This window comes from Garra rufa, chromosome 6 (genome assembly GCF_049309525.1).
Source record: "Garra rufa chromosome 6, GarRuf1.0, whole genome shotgun sequence".
NCBI lineage: Eukaryota > Metazoa > Chordata > Actinopteri > Cypriniformes > Cyprinidae > Garra > Garra rufa.
In genome coordinates, this window is record NC_133366.1 from 2,695,458 (window position 1) to 2,716,714 (window position 21,257).

General features: G+C 37.2%; 2 protein-coding genes across 2 annotated transcripts; one reads left to right on the plus strand and one right to left on the minus strand.

Annotated features, from left to right (window-relative positions):
* Window positions 1-533: 533 nt before the first annotated feature.
* Window positions 534-6,861, plus strand: LOC141336292 (protein NLRC3-like). Its single transcript, XM_073841858.1, has 2 exons — window positions 534-789; window positions 5,072-6,861. Exons 1-2 carry the CDS (start codon window positions 534-536, stop codon window positions 6,859-6,861), a joined length of 2,046 nt encoding a protein of 681 aa, XP_073697959.1.
* Window positions 6,862-13,601: 6,740 nt separating this feature from the next.
* Window positions 13,602-19,012, minus strand: LOC141336177 (protein NLRC3-like). Its single transcript, XM_073841716.1, has 6 exons — window positions 17,138-19,012; window positions 16,470-16,643; window positions 15,135-15,308; window positions 14,877-15,050; window positions 14,521-14,567; window positions 13,602-14,439 (listed from the first exon to the last, which is right to left on the minus strand). Exons 1-6 carry the CDS (start codon window positions 18,871-18,873, stop codon window positions 13,910-13,912), a joined length of 2,835 nt encoding a protein of 944 aa, XP_073697817.1. The 5' UTR covers window positions 18,874-19,012; the 3' UTR covers window positions 13,602-13,909.
* Window positions 19,013-21,257: the final 2,245 nt, after the last annotated feature.

Below are 21,257 nucleotides of genomic sequence, written 5' to 3' on the forward strand. Positions count from 1 at the left end.
GGCAGCAAACGTTCACACACACAATAAACAGTCCAGCTGGCAATGGGTAAGCAGTCTGAGAAAGGAGCGCTCAGGATTGACAGCATAACTATTCAAAACTTTGCGGGGAACACGCAGACACGGCGCGCCTAAAATGGCCGACGGAGGGAAGTGAACCGGAAGACCTGGAACCGGAAGACCCGGAACCGGAAGTTCGGGCGCCAGGTACGGGGATGCTGGGAAATGTAGTGATTAGAACTCCGGTGAGGATTCCCGCTGGCGGTGGTCGGAGGGAGCCACAGAGACCGCGTTTGTGACAGCACCTTGTATTGTGATCTCGAATTGCAGAATATATTTTAGTATATGCATTTAAAAAATGTTCTTTAATGTGATCCATATATGTGCATGCTCAGTTTGCAGCTTTAATCGCCTTTTTGGTAATTTCATGACTTAACTGATGACAGAACTATGCTTGTAATTTCTTAAGTACTTTATTTAAGATGAAGCGTTATAGTTTTTGTTCTCATCCTGCAGGAGTGAATCAGTGAAGGACAATGGCGTTGGTTCAGGAAATGCTCGTGAAATCACTGATGGAACTGGTAAAAGATGATCTGAAGAAGTTTAAGTGGTACCTAAAAAATGATAAGCATATTTTAGCAGATGAGGTGGAGAATGCAGATGTCTTGGACACAGTGGATAAAATTGTGGCACGTTCTGGAACAGAAGAAGCTGTGAAGATCACGGTAAACATCCTGAGGAAGATAGAGCAGAACCTTCTTGCTGAAGAATTAGAGAACAAATATAAGGAAGGTAACATGTAAATGTTTATATGTACATTTAAGCATTTAGCTGACACTTCGATCCAAAGCAGCTTATGTTTGAGGCAGAAGCAAAAGCACTTTGTCAAGGAGCTAATTGTTAGGGTTAGAGGCTGAAGGGAAGAGCACGATGCAGGATTATCCAAGAACAGTCTTTTAATATGATGCACAATAAGACATACACGAAAACCAGGAGCAGGGGAATTGCAAACACAAGTAATGTAAAACAGCAGAAAAGCAAATGGGGAGATCACAAGACTTAAATACTAGGAAGCTAAAGAGAGAAACACAGGGAGACATGTAACACCAAAATTACTTGTTATATACAAAGGCATGTTTATTTAACACTCAGTGGTAGGGGTGTGCGATACTGCAAATTTTGGTATCGATCCGATACCAAGTAAATGCAGAGCCAATATCGCTGATACTTGTACTGATGCCGATACTTTTCCCTTTTTAAAAACAAACTTAAATGACCAATTACACTTTGTGTATTAACAATTACTAATATTGATATGACTAAAATATTGTATTATATTATTTTTTATAGTTTTATGTTAAGTATTTACCTCCCACAGAGTTATAAACAAAAACTTAACCTGGCTTAATGCATTAAGGAAGTAATATTAAAAGGCTAAACCAGCATACTGATGATGCAAATTATGTGCACGCAAGCTGTCCAGGATATGAACACAAAGTGCATCCATGTTAAGGGTTTTCCTTTCATAGAAAACCATTTATAATGAAAACGTTTAACGTGGCTTAATGGTTAAAGCCAGTGATACTGTATAAAAAGGCCAAATTCGAGAAATTTAAATGGTCTGGCTTCCAGTCTGCTTCCAGCTAACTTTAGCTGTACAAAAACGGTCGTTTTGCTGCTTGATATTGGAATTTCTTACCGTATTGTACCATTCCTTATCTCGCTTTAGATCCGCTTACAACTGAAGTGACGTGGGGCATTACAAAAAAACAGTATAGCAGTGGTGCAGCAGCAATGTTTGCATACGAGATGTGAAAAGAGCGGCATATACACAAGTCTACTCTTTGTTAAATGTATTAAGCAAAGCACAAAGTGTATAGGAGAAAAAAAATACTTAAAGTATCGATCTCAGCAGGCTACTATCTATCCGATACCAATACCAACGTTAGTATCGATACTATCAATATTAGGATCGACCCGCCCACCCCTACTCGGTGCATTTCCAAAAAAACAACTATGGTCACAAGTTCCGTTATTTCCGATGGAGTTCAATGAATATAAGGACCATAGTTGGTCAATAATGCTTTTGGGAAATGCACCCCAGATTAGTAAGTAAGAAAGTAGAGAAGCGAGGGAAAAGTGAATGTGATTGTGTGAAGTGCATTGGTTTAAGGGTGATGGGCTTATTAATGTTCTTTGACACAGAGCTCTGTGGACAGCCAGCCTCTTTTGCAATGACCTTTTGTGTCTTGCCCTCTTTGTGCATGGTGTCAATGGTGGTCTTTTGGACAACTGTCACATCAGCAGTCTTCCCCATGATTGTGTAGCCTACAGAACTAGACTGAGAGACCATTTGAAGGCCTTTGCAGGTGTTTTGAGTTAATTAACTGATTAGAGTGTGGCACCCGGTGTCTTCAATACTGAACCTTTTGACAATATTCAGATTTTCTGAGATACTGAATTGGGGTTTTCATTAGTTATCAGTTATAATCATCAAAATTAAAAGAAATAAACATTTTAAATATATCAGTCTGTGTGGAATGAATGTATTCATTATACAAGTTTAACTTCCTAAATGGAATTAGTGAAATAAGTCAACTTTTTGAAGATATTCTAATTATATGACCAGCACCTGTAATGAAAAAACGCCAAACTAGAGTGTTTTTTTTTTTTTGTCCCAAAATAAGAAATAAAAGAAAATTGTACAAATGTGGTTGTTTAACTTAAATTATTTGCACTAGTAAGTTATTTTTTAATAATCTTCATTTGCAAGATGCATTGTTTCTCTTTTTAATAGTTCAAACTAACACTGAAATGGAGACTTCTTCCACTGCTGGAGCTGCTTCAGAACAGATATGCGGTAAATAATAAGCCCTGTTTGTATGGAAAAATACATATACATATTTACTCTATGATAAGGTCATATGGACTTTTTCTTATAAGCAGCAATTATAGGGCACAAGCACAGCAAAAAATCTAAAATAAATACTTTTGCATACCAGTGATGACTAGGAATTGTTAAATGGTTTAAAATACCATAATTATAACTTCTTACTGTATACTGTTATACAAACATTTACAACTTTTGACCAGTAGGTGGTGCTATTGTCGTGGAGTGATTACAAGGATGCAGATAAGGGCTGCTTTTGATAGTCATGCTCATTGAAAAGTTTGTTGATGCTTTAAATGGTCATAAAACCCCAAAACACATTTTTTTTCAATTGTTAACAGATAGATACATGTTGTACATTGCTTAAAACAGTAATAGCAGTCACGAAATATGTTACAAAGTTGAACCTGGTCATTTTTGGGCTTTTTGTGACCATTTCAAGCATCCTGTTTATAAAGTTACGTTTACGGCCCGTGACGTAGACGCAGGTTTTTTTTAGCGCTCATTGGCTGCATGGCTTGTACAGTACCTATTTATGTCAGGCGGTTGACGCGCCCTTTTAAGCATTATTAATGAGCGGTGTAACATGTTGTGAACTTTATCTTAGAGACCAGGAGACATTTTCGATGCAGCTGGGAAAATAAGTATTTGACACATCAGCATTTTTATCAGTAAGGGTATTTCTAAGTGGGCTATTGACACAACATTTCCACCAGATGTAGCCATCAAGCCAAATATTGAATTCATACAAAGAAATCAGTACAATTAACTATTCAAGTTGAGTCATAATAAATAAAGTGAAATGACACAGGGAATAAGTATTGAACACACTTTATTTAATACTTTGTAGAAAAGCCTTTGTTGGTGATTACAGCTTCTAGACGCCTCTTGTATGGAGAGACCAGTCGTCTGCATTGCTCAGGAGTGATTCTGGCCCATTCTTCCACACAAACGCTCTTTAAACGCTCGTTCCTTGGGCCTCTTTTATGAACTTTGATCTTCAGTTCTCTCCAGAGATTTTCTATGGGATTTAGGTCAGGTGATTGACTGGGCCATTCAAGCAACTTGATTTTCTTTCTTTGAAACCACTTCATTGTTTCCTTGGCCTTTGGTGTTTGGGATCATTGTCTTGCTGAAATGTCCATCCTCTCTTCATTTTCAGCTTTCTGGTAGATGGCAGCAGATTTTTATCCAGAATGTTATTCCCTGTGTCATTTCACTTTATTTATTATGACTCAACTTGTATACTTAAATGTTCTGATTTCTTTGTATGAATTCCAATATTTAACTTGATGGCTAGATCTGGTGGAAATGTTGTGTCAATAGCCCATTTAGAAATACCCTTACTGATAAAAATGCGGATGTGTCATGTACTTAATTCCCCACTGTATCTTGAAGCAGAAGTTTTCTTTATTGAGATACTAGCTGTGCGTCGCTGCAGTCATCAAAAGTTGTCTGACTAAGGCAGATGCATCATGGTTTATAAACATTTCCAGGGGGAGGGATACATAGAGGTGGAGACAATCTAAACAAAGTATGCAAGTGCAGTACAGGAATCAGCCCGTTAGCGGAGTTCCCCCAGCCCTAATCTCATTATCATAACAGTGTCATTCAAAGGCATAGGTGCTAATCCAATCAGTCAGACAGTATTGCCTATACCTTCACATTATCATAGAGACAAAGGCATAGCTGTACCTTGAGCTTAACTTGGGACCCTAGCCAATGGTCAGGAAGTGCATGAAAAACAAAATACCTGGGGCTGCCTGATTTGATCTTCTTAGAATGTCATCATCTTTACCTCTAGAAGCTAAATACAATGTACTTCACCTTAGATTTTCCTGTGATGCTATGTCAGAACATAGGATCATCATATCTTAATCAGATTTTTACATTTGTAATCCTTCAAACATTATACATGACAAAGAACTCGTCTAATCCAATCTCTGTGGCGTGCTTTGCATGAGCTTTGGCAGTATATGCATTGAACAGTAGCACTTGTAAACAGTTGTAAACAGTTTATAAACAGTTTGAATTATTAAAAATTCTGTTATACCTTTGTTTTGCATGGGTATATGGTCTGATTGAAGATGGTGCATGCTGTGCTATGAGTATTTGCAGTGTTTCAGACATAGGCCTAAGTGGTTGAACATGCTTGAAGACATCACTTTTCATCTTTTTTTGAAGGTTCACCTGCAGAGACTAGTACAGCTGATTACAGAGGGATTAGCCTCGGACTGAAAGAAAAACTGAAGCTGGACCATGAACGAATGTTGCTTGGTAATTCACAGACGGGTCATCGTCAGTACTTGAACGATATTTACACTGATCTATATGTGGTGGAGAATGAGACTGGAGGAACCATGAGTGAGCATGAGGTGAGACAGATTGAAGCACACAGCGGAGCCACTGCCGAGGACAAAACGATCCGGTGTAACGACATGTTTAAAGTTCAGAGCGATACGGGTCGACAAAACAGAAAAGTGCTCACCATGGGGATCGCAGGGGTGGGAAAGACCGTCTCTGTTAATAAATTCATTCTTGACTGGGCTGAAGGAAAAGACAATCAGGACATAGTCTTGATTTTTCCACTCCCGTTCCGCGAACTGAATATGATTAAAGAGGAATACAGTCTCATAGGACTGCTTAACAAATACTTCTTTAGTGGAGAACTGTCCTCTCTTCCTAAAGATGGCGGTAAGGTCATGTTCATCTTTGATGGGCTGGATGAATGTCGCTTCCCTTTAGAATTTCAGAGCAGTGACAGATTTACAGAAGTGCGTGAAAAAACAACAGTGAGTAAGATAGTTGCAAACCTGATCGCAAGACATCTGGTTCGTTCTGCTCTCATCTGGATCACTTCCAGACCAGCAGCAGCCGGTCTGATACCCCGAGACTACATTGATCAGGTGACAGAGGTGCGAGGATTCAGTGATGAGCAGAAAGAGCAATACTTCATCAAAAACAGCAGTCCTGAGGTTGCTGAAAACATCATCCGTCAAATCAAGAAATCCAGGAGTTTGTACATTATGTGCCACATCCCCGTCTTCTGCTGGATCTCTCTCACTGTTCTTCAGCCTCTGCTGGCTCAAGAGGACAATGACAAAACTCCTACAACTCTCACAGGGATGTACATAAACTTCTTACTCTCTCAGCAGCAGCAGATGAAAAGAAAATACTGTAATGATCCTGAATCTAAACCTGAAGTCAAGTCTTTTGATCAGATTATTCTGAAGCTCGGGAAAGTGGCTTTTAAGCAGCTGCAGAAAGGAAACCTGATTTTCTACAAAGAAGATCTTGAGGAGTGTGGACTAGATGTCAGTGAAGGGTCAGTGTTATCTGGGTTATGCACTCAGATCTTCCACATGGAAAAGGCTGTGTCAGAGAGAGAAGTTTACAGCTTTGTGCATCTCAGTGTCCAGGAGTTCCTTGCTGCTCTCTACGTGTTTTTCAAATACAAAGATTCCAAAAGAAACCAATTTCTTCAATCATGGAATGAAAAACTGACATGGAAATTCTCTAAAACATCATTATTTGACCTTCATAAAGCTGCAGTCAATAAGGCTTTAGAAAGTGAGAATGGACACTATGACCTTTTCCTCCGCTTCCTGCTGGGTCTCTCACTGGAGTCTAATCAGAGTGACCTGAAGGAACTGCTGCCGACACTGAAAATAAAACCAAAGAATGTCAAAGACACTGCTGACTATATCAAAAAGACAATAGAGATGGAAGAATCAGTAGAGAAGGCCATCAACCTCTTCCACTGTCTGGTGGAACTGAAAGATGACTTTATGGATGACATTCAGAAGTATCTCAGATCAGGAAATCTTTCAGAACAGAATCTGTCCTCGGCTCAGTGGTCTGCTCTGATGTTTGTGCGGCAGATGTCAGATGAGACGTTTGAACTGCGGGAATACAGCAGATCTGAAGAAGCGCAGGGGTCGTCAGCGACCCACACCGCCACAAAAGCACTGTAAGATTCAACCTTTCAATCATTTATAGACATGATTGATTTATATTTTACTAGGGTTGTTCCGATTCTGATACTAGTATCGGAAATGCCGCCGTTACCACAAAAAAATCTAGCATCGGAATCGGTGAGTACTTGAACCCACGTACCGATCCGATACCATTTTCTTAAGATATAAGTTATTCCCGCTAGCAAATCGGAAGCCAGTTCTTCTTCGCGGCTAAGAATGCAAACACAGGGAATAGTGCTGTGTTGCCACAAGCAACCACTGTTTAGAGGAGCGAAGAAGAAATACAAACGTGCTATCAGTATGTCCGCTGTTTGGCAGTATATCAGACTGGACCACCCAGCCAGTAAAACGGCGGCATGTCTCATTTATGATTTACGGGATGCGGAAAACACGGACGGAATCGCGGAATCCAGTCACAATGGAATTTACAGTTTAACGCGGAACGTCACCGAATTTGTCAAAGTTTGATGCATTAATCAAAGGTAGTTCATTACACTTGAATCAAATCGTGATATGGACTAATATTAAGCCGCAAACCGACTGCTTAAATATAAATTATGCGTGGCTCTGTGTAAATGAATGGCACAGGCGCATGGATTTGTTTACTCCTTGTACTGAAGCGCGTGTGACACTTGCGGTAATATTACAGGGCTCCAGACTGTGACCATTTTTTCTGCCAGTGATACCAATTTTCGTGAGCGGTCACACTGGCGTGACCACCGCGTTGTTCAACTCATAAGCACTGTCATTTCTGTCTCAGATAAGAAACATAAAACGGCACGCAAAACGAAAGCGAAACTAACACGACACGTTTGAGCTGCTCAGCGCTGACCGTTTATCAGCTTGGACCGCAACGCAAACAAACTTGCACGAAACCCCGAACAGCTTTATTCTGGAGCCAATGTTGATTTTGCAACACTGTTACTGCTGCGAGATGCAGTGAGGAGCATTTGAAAATGCCGCACAATGAATAAGGTTGCTGCGAGATCTAGTGAGAATCTTTCAAATTCTGGCCAAAATTCTCTGTTATAAACAGGGCTGATATACGTCAGAAACCAGATTAGTAATGCCAACTATAGAAAAAATATTACTGCCAAATGTATGTCATATAATAAAAATACTCTAGTTCACTGTATATATCACTGTATGTTTGTTTTATTAAGGGGTAAGTCTGAAGCACACCATAAATTAATTTATTAATATAATCTACAGCTGTATATGCAATTACACACCCAGGTATCGGATTAGTACTCGGTATCGGCCGATACCCCGAGCCCAGGTATCGGAATCGGTATCGGGAAGGAAAAAAGGTTATCGGAACATCTCTATATTTTACAGTGGGACTTAATTTTGTAAGGGTAACATGTGAGGCATAGTCAAAAATATGAAGATTTTAAAATATCTTTACAATTTAAAAATCTAAATGTTCAGCTTGAATCTACTGTCTAATGTATTCTTTTCTGTGATGCAAAACTCCATTATTATTTCAAAAATACTGGTCAAGCAGTTTTAACAACATTCCAGGTTGAGAAGATGTACCTTACCAGTAAATTACAGTTTGATTTGGCCTTGGTTGCATTGATTTATTGCATTGACAGTCTTATACGAAATGTCGCATAAGTAGATGTGTTCTGGAATTTTGCTATTAACATGTAACATTTTTAGGGCTGTCGCGATTCATCGATTCTAATTGACTATTCGACTTGTAAAAATCCTTGATTTCATTTTGTCAGAGTAACCGGTAAAATACTGGAAGTGATTAAAACCTATTTAAAAATCATAATTAAGCATAATTGTGAGTTCACAAACGCTACGATTCAGTCAAATAAATATATTCAATGCAGGTTTAATATGTGCATTAATTATTTATATGCATGTAGGTTATGTACATGTGTCTCACAGCAACATTTATTTCAGTGAAAAAAAATAGGTCCAAAACTCTGGACAATTTTTAAATTGTTTTGGATTACTCTTTCATCTAATCCCTCTGCATTAGGTTCGCCGCTGATATTGACTTTCGCCTGTCTGAATTACTCTGTGTTTTGCCCTCGTTAAACCCGTTTGCTGTTGCTCGACTCCCTGCCTGTTTATGACCACGTCTGTGTTTAACTGTAATAAAAGCTTGCATTTGGATCCGACCGCCTCACGACCCTATGTTACATCTACTCTAACATTCTCTGTTGTTTTTCTATTCTATCTACTTGTTACTAAACAAAACAAGACCTTGTTATGCAAGCTGCGTTAAGCTAAATGAGACTTATCACAGCACTTACATATTACTGTTTTGTTTGGATAAAAGCATATTCTAAATAAATAAATGTAATGTAAATATTAGATGTGTGAATTGTGATGTTTTAGTTTTCTTTTTTAGCTGTAGTTGTTACTGTTGTTTTCAGTAGACTGTTTGAGTTTTAATGTGAATTATTTACTTCCTCTCATCACTGATGTTCAGATACTTATTCTTTCAGTTTGTTTTATTAAGTCACCAGCCAACTGGGGAGTTTATTAGTTCATTAAATAGTTTTGTATCCAGTGTGTGTCAGACAAACTTATCTCTCTTTCATTCTTTCTTCAGGTCCTCAAACCCCATATCTTCTGGGCTCAATATTCATCCTCTGCTGAAGTGTCGGTCTTGTGTTCATATATCTGATCCAGATCTGTGGGATCACATTGACCGGTCAGCCTGTATTGAAGAAGTTTTGAGTTTGAAAGTTTCAGAGCCATCACTGGTCCAGAATGCGATGAGTCTGTGATCATGACGTTACCCTTCAGTATCACATCGTAGACGGTCAATTCCTCAACGCAGAGTTGGAGAGACTACAGTCCAACAGAATCGCTCCAGTGGTGGACGTGACGATGATCTCAGGGAAACTGGAGGAAGTTCATCTGCCACATTACATGAAATGAAAAACTCAAACTAAAATAAAATTGTCACAAAAAAAAAATCAATTATAATAATGAATAATATTTTGTAATAATTATTTTCTCACCCTTAAGTACATCGCTGTGTTAGACTTGCACTCTAAAACCAAATATCTTAAGTATATTTTGATGCATATAGCCTTTTATTTTATTTAACTAAAAGGGATGTATTTGCATTTTACATGAAGGGATAGTTAATGAAAAATCAAGAACTTTATAACCAAGTAGGCGAATCATTTACTTACTTTTATGTCATTCCAGGGGCCTCATTTATAAAACTTTCTTACGCACTGATTTGATCTTAGAGTGTTCGTACGATAAAATCCACGTCAAAGTACAGATTTATAAAAACCGTCTTTGACGTGGAAAAGTACTTATCTCCACGTCAGATTCCAGCTTGGCGTACGGCCGTTTCCTTGTGGTAATGCCTGGTATTGCAGATAGTTCAGCCTCACTATAATTTGATTTCTTGCGCTCCTTTTTACTTGCCATTGTCACAGAGTTTTTGCTTTAGGAATGAGCTCATTTTATATGTTAATTAATTAAGCAGGGGCGTTTCGACGGCGGAACATTCAGCTGCACACAATTCCACGATCATTTGTGATTTATAACCGAATGACTGGCATACGCAAGGATTTCGTGGTACGTTCGTTTTCTCTGAATCGCTCTTACGATCAAATCAGAAAAGTTCTTAGATAAAATCAAGGATGGTTTCTACTCAAGTCTTTATAAATGAGGCCCCAGTCCTGTATTATTTTCTTTCTTCTGTGGAACAAAAGCAAAATTATTCTGAGACATTTCCTATTATGCAAGACTTTTTTTTATGTCCTTAAGACACTAAATGGCTTATTTCACTGAATTTTACAAAAACTATCAACACTAGTAATATTTCTAATGCATATTACATATTTATCCATTTTCACAACTGCTTTGTGAATGTAGGTGTTTATCTATTTATTTTCATTTTTCCAATTTTAATTTGTTGACTTTTTTTGCCCTTTTTTAAAAAACATCATCACTTGAAGGCACTGTTGGTACTCTGCTTGCTCATGGAATAAAGCTAAGAATAAAAAATTAGCACTGCTTTATTGTATATTGTGGAAAGTGGTCTTAAAGCTCTAAAAACCATCATAACTTACTGAATCAGAAGTTTTGGATATATTTTTTATTTTTAGTATTTTTTGGGAAAAAAATACTAAAAATAAAAATCACTTTTTTAAAATCACACGCTTTTAATATGCGGTTTGTTGAATCTGTTGTTTGAATCCGCCACATTTTACTCTCACTATAGTAATTGCATGTGCTCTGTGTAAAGTTATACTGCAGCAAGTTGTGACACAAGAACTTACCACACAAGTTTTGATGCTTTAGTGATACTCAAGATCTGTAAATCATTCACCATCATCAGCGCAGTTATTTCTCCATCATTCACCATCATCAGCTAGTCATCTCCGTTTATGTGGTAAATGAAATCTTTTGTACTGCAATGTAATAGGCTAGCGCTAGCAAAAAGCTAACCATGTCCCTTCAGTGGCTTGCCTTGTTTAACTGATGTACTGACGTTAATGATGATTGGGCGATGCAAATGTTGGAGGCGTAACTATTAACAATCTCAGGAAAGTTTGGTAACAGTCGGTGTTATGTTGGAATTGACCTATTTTTTGGTGGTCTTTTGCAAACACTAGATTTATATAAGAAGGAGTAAACGATGGTGTTTGAGACTCATGGTATGTCATGTCCATGTACTGAACTGTTATTATTTAACTATGCCAAGGTAAATTCAGTTTTCCATTCTATGGCACCTTTAACAAAATTCAAAATAGACACATTGTTTTTTAAATAGTTAATAAATATTCCAGCATGAATAAAAATAACAAGAACAATATGTGATGTTTCAGATAAATGTTTAATCATGTAAGAACAATTGGTAAAATCCAATGAAATCCCGAATCTGTGAATAAACAATTAGCAGATATGCATATAAACAACATTTTAATTGACCAACTAGAATAATCATGGATGATGAGCCTAAAAAGATGAGTAGGACATATGTGTGCCAATAAATGCAACGTTCCTAAAATGTTTACTTTCCAATGCAGATATCTGGAAACAGCCATTTTAGACCTTCTGAAAAATAAAAATAAAAATTTGTTTTTACTGGTTAAAATAGAAATTGTATTGGTTTTAATGTAACTGTAATGGTGCCTGTGTTAATCTCTACTGAAATTTGGTCAGCTTCTATTAGTGGCTTGTAAAAACCACTAAAAACCTAATGGAATATCTCCCAAAAAACAGTAAATGAAACCATTTGTGACCCTGGACCACAAAACCAGTCTTAAGTCGCTGGGGTATGTTTGTAGCAATAGCCAAAATACATTGCATGGGTCAAAATTATTGATTTTTCTTTTATGCCAAAAATCATTAGGAAATTAAGTAAAGATCATGTTCCATGAAGATTTTTTGTAAAATTCCTACTGTAAATGTATCAAAATGTAATTTTTGATTAGTAATATGCATTGTTAAGAACCTAATTTGGACAACTTTAAAGGTGATTTTCTCAGGATTTTGATATTTTTGCATCCTCAGATTCCAGATTTTCAAACAGATGTATCTCAGCCAAATATTGTCCTATCCTAACAAACCATACATCAATAGAAAACTTGTTTACTGAGCTTTCATATTCTATATACATCTCAGTTTTGTAAAATTTAACCTTATGACTGGTTTTGTGGTCCAGGGTCACATTTATTAATGATTTTAATGGTTAATAGTGTAACGAAAAAAGATGCCAGTCCGCATCTGAGGCTGTATCTCTGCAAAGCAAATTTTGTATGTTGCATTATCACCTCACACTGATTAAACCACATGGTAACAGTGCCACCTATTGGTCAAAAGTAATAAACCATTCATTAACCATTTGTTATGAAATTTCCAAAAATGCTAGTAACGGTTGACTGCATTAGTCTATTGTAATGAGTCTCAATGTAGTGGTCTCAAAATATTCCTTGGGTCATGCCGACATCATAGATACCAATCATACCATAGTTGGGGCGAACTTCCTGTCCACTATATTGTCCTAGACCGTTGGTCTGATTTTCTCTAAAATCAAGTATCATCTAAAGACTGTGCTGACAAAATGTTACGGATTTCATGTTGGTAGATGAAACCGATTTTGTACAGCACCACAAATATTAGGCTTGATGCCAAAATGACTCTGAGGCTTTATCTCTGCAAAGCTTTTGACATAATGACACCAAACTTTGTGTCACACTAAATACACCACATCGATTTGATAACAGCACCACCTGCTGGTCAATAATTTGTCATGTTGAATAAAATCATCTTAAAAGGCTTCCTTTTACTCATTGTTACATTTGGTCTAGTGTTCCATGCCACGCTTAGCTCCTCATTTTCCATTTGGCCCTGTAATTGCTGCTTGCAGATATATTCTTTTTATTATTATTACTGCTGACCTTATAATTACATACAAACTCAGGGAAAGATGGTAGTATATTAAACAATGAACAATCATAATGACAAACAACAATAAACAACTATATTGGGTTTGCATACATCATAAAATGAGATTATATACACAGAAAAAAGGATTAAATCTCTTTGAATAATCATAATATTCATATAATCATAATGCATCAAAAAATTGCATTTGTTTTTGTTATTTATAAGCCTCAGGGATAAAACGAGAGAGAAATTCAACAAGAAAAAGAAGAAAATAAAGGAGATTTAAACCCGTTTTTTGTGTGGGTGAACAATTTTGGACCAAAAAAAAAGAAATTAATAACATATTTAAGAGATAACGATAATATCTTTATTAAGTGTGGGTCATATTAATAGAGTTAAAAATACCAAAACTTAAATCAACCTAAAATGTATTAGTAATACCACAATCACATTAAAAGGACAACTGTTTCTTCAACAGGACAACAAAATAAGTACATTACATCAACATCAAAATATTCACAGACAGATGAACTAAACCTGTCGCTCATATCTTCTAAAGTCCCCCTGTAGTCAAATATTATATCCCCAAAAACGAATCTTTGATTATCAAAAGTACTTATTTAAATGTTTTTCTTAAATGTTAACGGTTAGTGGTTTTGCTCTATTTAACCTGGCACAGAGACACTGAGGAGCCATAAACTCTGAATCCAGCATAGAGGGGTTTAGTGAATGTGGTGTTGAATGTGTGTAAGTGTGTGAGTGTGTGTGTGTCAGAGACACTGTAGAAGGACAGAGAGCCGGCCGGCACATCCACATACACTCCTATTCTATTAAAGCAGGGAAAAGGGACACGTATGTCATTGCTCACATTATTATGCCAGGCAATGAATGTACTATCAGTGCAGTTCAGACTCCAGGACTTTTTATTGCGTCCAAACCTACACTCTCTTCCTCCTTTCCTGCTGATTTCTCTATATGACACTGATATATAAGCACAACTGTTCCATTCAGCTTCCCAGTAACAGCGTCCAGTCAGAATCTCTTTGCACAGAACCTGAGGAATGTGCTCAAATCTCTCTGGATGATCAGGATACAACTGCTGCTCATTAACGTGTGTCATCTTCCTTTTGTCTTCAGACAGAATGATATGAGTATTTATGGTGTTTAGATCCAGCATGAGATTACAGGCATCTGAACACAAGAGACAACAAACATTTTTAATCTAGTTTGTTATCATGAAATGTGCAAGAGTTTGTCAGAAAAAGAGCCTACATTTTCGCAGTCCTGGTTTGATTCTGAAGGGTTCTCCATGGTCCAAACTATAAAGAAACACAAACAAAATATACCGTTGTACATTTAATACAATTAATTAAAAAGTGATTTTTATATACATCTTAAAAAAACATCAATCATAACATATAACAATCAGTAAATGTTTTGCACTCAGTAATTATGTAACCTATAAATAAATATAAATACACCATATGTGTACCTCAGTCATCTTTGAATGAATTACTATGTGTAAATTGTTAATTTTGTCTTTATCATTTAATTCCATAGTCTAATCAAATAATTACACACAGAGATTAAAATTAAATTAGCAAATAATGAGGAGTCTAAATATATACTTGAGTATCTCTAGTTTATAGTTTGGATCCTCCAGTTTGTGTTTGAGCAGCTGTACTCCTGATTCTCCTGGGTGATTGTAGCTCAGATCCAGCTCTCTCAGGTGTGAGGGGTTTGAACTCAGAGCTGAAGACAAATAACCACAGCCTTTCTCTGTCACCATACAGCCAGACAACCTACAGACACACACAGTCAGATCATATACAGCTCCTTACAGTCAGATTATCTACAGAAACAAATCAACATTATGTTTGTAATACCTCAGTATCTGCAGCTGACAGTTTGGACTCTTCAGTCCATCAGAGAGCAGCTTCACTCCTGAATCCTGCAGGTCATTGTTACTCAGATCCAGCTCTCTCAGGACACAGTTTGAGGATTGAAGAGCTGATGACAAACTCTCACAACACTGAGCAGAGAGATTACATCCAGCAAGACTGAGGGAGGGCAAAACAATGACTTTTAATCTGGTAATAATTAAGTCAATTTTCAATACTTTTTCTAAAAAAAATTCAAATATTTTTTTCAATAAATTGTCAAGTGTGATCTATAAGTGAAGTTTTTTTGTTTTTGTTTTTTTAGTGTAATTTCCCTTCTGCAAGTAGGGGAAGAAACAATACACCTGAAACACAGAGTGCACCACAGTGCAAAAGAACCACAATGTAAGTTCCTGAAGTATCCCCTACCAATGCACATTTAATTTGTCTCCTTAAAAAACTCACCAGCTTCAGGTCATCAGTTCATAAACAACAGCCTTGCCAAGACTGAACTCCATCAAACCTATTGTTTCATCACAATTTTACTATTCAGTTAGGCACATCAACCATAACTCCTTTAAAAACAGTAGTGATTGATGATCAGCTAACTTTCCCAGACCACAATGCTAAAACTGCCTGGTCCTGCTGATTTGCTTTATTCAACACCAGGAAAATCAGACCCTTTCTTTAGGAACATGCTTCACAACTCCTTGTTTAATCTCTTGTTCTGTTCAGGTTGTTGGAATATTGCAATGCTCTCTTGGCAGGTCTTCCAGCCAGTTCTATCAAATCTTTACAACTGATGCAGAATGTGGCTGCAAGATTAATTTTTATTGAGCCGAAAAGAACGCACTTCACACCTCTGTTTATCAATTTGTACTGGCTTTTGTACTGGCTACCAATAGCTGCTCGCAAAAAAATCGAGGCATTAATGTTTGCCTACAAAACCACCACTGGCTCTGCACCCCTTTACCTAAATTCACTATTTTTAGGACTTATGTGCCTCTAGAAGCTTGCTTTCTGCTAGTAAACAGCGCATTATTGTGCCATCCCAAAGAGGCAAAAAATCACTTTCACAGACTTTTACCTTAAATGTTCCCTCCTGGTGGAATGACCTGCCCAACTCAACCTGAGCAGCTGAGTCCTTAGCCATCTTCAAGAATCGGCTAAAACACATCTCTTTCATCTTTATTTGTCCCTCTAACTCCAGCACTCTCTATTCTATTTATATATTTATTAAAAATTATCTTCTATTTTTTATTTATTTATTACACAATAATAGCATAGGATTTGTAAATAATGCAAACCAATTATGAAAATATATTTTTTTTAAAGTCAAACCTCAGTATCTGCAGCTGACGGTTTGGCCTATTCAGTCCATCATACAGGAGATTCACTCCTGAGTTCTGCAGGTCATTGTTACTCAGATCCAGCTTTCTCAGGACACAGTTTGAGGATTGTAGAGATGATGACACAATTTCACAGCACTGACTGGTGAGATTACAGCCAGTGAAACTAAAAGAGAGCAACACAGTAAATTTTATAGGTAGCTGAGCTGGTAATGATAAGCAGTTATAAAGTGTTAGTTAGGATTTTGTGCAAAGGCATTGAAGTGTGTTCAGGATAGTTGGTAACTGGTCCTAAAAGAAGTATCAGGATATATTGCTTCATTCTTTAATGAAATGCATTAATTTTAATTGTAGTTGAACCTAGATGACAATGAAAAAGCTACTCAACATATTATCAGTCTCAGTCCAACATCCATTCCCTACTAATCAGAAAATTGTCCATTAGAATCTGATTCGCTGGGTGCTACACAATTTCCAGCAGTCGGACATCTGACTGGAAACAGACCGGTATTTACAAGGTGCCAGTTACATCCAGCAAGGGCTTTTGAGAAAGATCAGCAGCATCTAATTTTTACATTTTGAGCTACAAAAAGGTATAAAATTTCATGCTTGGCAAAGATATAGCTTCTTATTCATGAAAATAAATTATTTAATGCTTACAGAGCTTCCCTGCAGTTGATCACAGCTGGTATCAGCCTTCTTCTCCCCTCTTCTGATATGTTGTATTTTTTGAGCTCAAACTCATTTAGCGGCTCCTCTGACATCTGAAGCATGTAGGCGATTGTTGAGCACTGAGCAGGAGAGAGTTTCTCCTCTGAGTGTTTGTCTGATTTCACAAACTCCTGAATCTCTCTGGACAGAGTCTGATCTTTCACTTCCAGCAGACAGAGGAACAGATTGATGGATCTTTCAGTAGAGAGTCCATGTCCATCTGTGATTTTTTCTTTAATGTACTGTGTGGTTCTCCTGATGCTCTCTGAGCTGTTCTCTGTGTGTGTCAGTAGATCCTGTAAGAGTCTCTGATTGGACTCCAGTGAGACGCCCAGCAGAAACCGCAGAAACAGATCCAGCTGTCCTTCCTCACTCTCTAGGGCTTTATCTACTGCTTCCTTATGCAGATTATGAACTACATCCAAAAACTGCAATGTGTCAGTATTTTTCATTACATAATGATAAAACACATAGAAAGCAGCCAGAAACTCCTGAAAGCTCAGATGAATGAAGCTGTAGACTTTCCTCTGATGAATCACAGATTCCTCCTTAAAGATCTCAGTGCAAATCCCAGAATACACTGAGGCATCAGTGACGTCTATGCCGCTCTCAATCAGGTCCTCCTCATAGAACATCACATTGCCCTTCATCAGCTGTTTGAAAGCCACTTCAGCAAGTTTCACAATCACTTCTCTGTTGGACTGCAGGAGTTTCTCTGGATCTCTCTCTTCATACTTCTGGTTCCTCATGTTGATCTGAATCAGCAGGAAGTGGATGTACATTTCAGTCAGAGTTTGAGGGATTTCTGCACTCAGATCTTCTTCCAGGATCTTCTGAAGCACAGTGGATGAGATCCAGCAGAAGACAGGGATGTGGCACATGATGTGGAGGCTTCTTGCTCTTCTGATGTGTGAGATGATTCTGCTGGCTTGATGCTGGTCACTGATTCTCTTCCTGAAATATTCCTCCTTCTGAGGCTCATTGAATCCCTGAATTTCTGTCAGACGGTTGATGTATTTGGAGGGGATCTGATTGGCTGCTGCTGGTCTGGAGGTGATCCAGATGAGAGCAGAGGGAAGCAGTTCTCCTTTCATGAGGTTTGACATCAACACACCCACTGATGAAGTCTCAGTCACATCACAAACTTTCTGATCATCTGAAAACATCAGTGTGATTCTGCTTTCATCCAGACCATCAAAGATGAACACAACTTTACACTCCTCATAAATCTTTGAGTCCAGATCTTGAAGTTCAGGATGAAAGTCCAGCAGAAGTCTGTGAAGACTGTACTGATGATCTCGGATCAAGTTCAGCTCTCGAAATGGAAGCACAAACATGAAATCTACATCCTGATTGGCTTTTCCCTCGACCCAGTCCAGAATGAACTTCTGCACAGAGACGGTTTTTCCGATTCCAGCGATGCCTTTAGTGAGAACAGTCTTGATTTGGTCTTTCTCCTCATATCCTGGTTCAGATGAGGCTGTAAAGATGTCATTGCAGTAGATCGGAGTGTCTTGTGAGTGTTGTGTTCTGGCTGTTTTCTCCATCTGTAAAACCTCATGTTCTTCATTCACTCCTTCTCTCTCTCCCTCTATGATGTAGAGCTGTGTGTAGATGCTGTTCAGGAGGGTTTCATTCTCCTGGAGTTTCAGTCCCTCAAATAATCTCTCATACTTGTTCTTCATTCTGGTTTTGAGTCTGTCTTTGACTCTCTGTAGTTCATCATTCACTGGTTGATTATGTTTATTCAGGGACGCTGTAATACTCGTGTTGTTCAGACAGAAGACAGAGGCGGCTCCTGGAGAGATGTTTTGGTTTCGATCTGCTCTGCTGAAATATCAAAAGAAGAACAGATAAAAATATCTAAAAATAAAGTATGTGTAGATTAAATATAAAACAATAGAAAAGTCAGTCTTGTCTGTTCAGGAGTATGAGTAAAACAAGTTCCTGCTGGTCCTTATAGAGTCTTAAACATTTTGGGCTTTCTGGGTTTTCATAAAGTGTTTTTTCAGACTAGTGGAAAGAAAACATCCAAAAAACACTGTTAAGTCTTTCTTTTATAGCACTCTATCTATTTGGCCAAGAGTTGTTTCTCCTACACTGAGCCATAAATCTCCACTTCAGTAGCACTTACACACTAAACTTTACATTTTTATTCCTGTCTATATCCTGAAGGTTTTTACAGAGGGATTTGTTCATATACCTTTTTCATTTTTTTATACAACATTTTATTCCCCCCCCCAAATTAAAATAAATAGTGTTTCCTGCCTGTCCGAGTATGTTTTTTTCTGAATTATGGAGTGACAAAATGAGATACCCAAAATTCCCTCTGTAAAACCTTTTGACTCTAATAAGTAAAAAAAAAAAAAATTTGAAACTGACTTCATCCAGTGTTTAGATTTTTGTACTAGAAATGTATGCAAATTAGTGCATATTTCATTAAATAATAAAATAAATAATATGCATCACTAAGAACTTCATTTGAACAACTTCAAAGATGATTTTCTCAATATTCAGATTTTTTTGCACCCTCAGATTGCAGATTTCCAAATAGTTGTATCAACCAAATACTGTCCTATCCTAACAAACCACACATCAATGGAAATCTTATTTATTCAGTTTTCAAATGATATATAAATCTCAATGTAAACAAAAAAAGACTCTTATGACTGGTTTTGTGGTCCAGAGTCACAGATGATAAACAGGTCTAAGTTATACTTCAGGGGGATGAAAAAAATAAAAACGCTAAAATATAAAATAAATATTTATGTACGTCACAAAACATGACAAGGAACCCATCTTGTGTGGAATTATCTCGGTAAATATTAGAAAATCTCCCACGTTTTGATGTCAGCTCGTGAGGAAAATCATCCCGTTATATTTACTTTCACTTTCGATCATCTCTTGGGCGTCAGTTTTTTGTTTTTGTCAGAAAACAGCAGCAGAGTCACGATATCATAGAAATACACAGAATACCATCATATGGCGACGTGACACGACATTAAATAAAGCCTGATAACTAAACTTACCGTCAAATATGATCTTTTATAAGCATTTTTAACGTTCAGCGTCTTTTCGGTTCTAACGGAAAAGTTCGGACTCACAGAGCAGCATCGCAACTTTTTTCCGTTAGAGGGACCTTTAATGTGCATTCCACTCAGCGCCTGATCAGAAAATATATTCAATGTCGTAACTAAGCAAACATGACAATGAATACATATAATGGTAAATAAATGAAATTTAAATGATGTCTCATTTACTGATTATATATATATTCACCATATGTTTGTAATGTTCTTATTTCATAATACAATACCAATTATTTTCATTATTACAACAGCAATATATTTCCTTCATAATTTAATATCTCTAAAATATACTACTTATATACCACTACTCTTTCCTTGTTATTCATAGCCACAATATATGACAGTATAATTGCAGTGTACATTATTTTGGCCAAACCATGCAGCCTTAAAATATTTGCCACTTTTAAAAACATTTAAATCAATATTCCAATTTTTTAATCAGAAAAAATATCTAGATATTTTAACCATTTCACTATATTTGTTGTCATATTTACAGTACAAGTCACATTTATTGTGATTTCATAATTTTAAATTACCTACTATTAATTTCATACATTTTATATGATATAGAGAGCTCTTCAAAACACATTTTAGAGAATTCTCATCCTCATCCTCAATCGATTGCCATTATGTTCCCAAATATTTCAGAAATTAGATTCTTCTCTCAAACCAGATCAGAGCATCAGAGACCAACAGTTGATATGAACCGGATCCTGCAGAGTCTCTCTTGTCAAAACAACAAAAGGTCGTAAAGGGAGGAAGCAAACCTGGAGGAATGAGATCTTCATCATCATAATCCTCTTTCTTATCACTCTGTTGCTCCTCAGCAGTGGTTTCTTCTCTAGTATGGTTCAAATAAGACATTAATTCTATATTAACAAAGATGAAATGAAGAGCTGTTCAAACCTCTCTGTTGAGTTTGTCTCCTCTTTCTTCAGCTGACAGATTTCTGTGATCAAATCCTCAATATCCAGCATGGA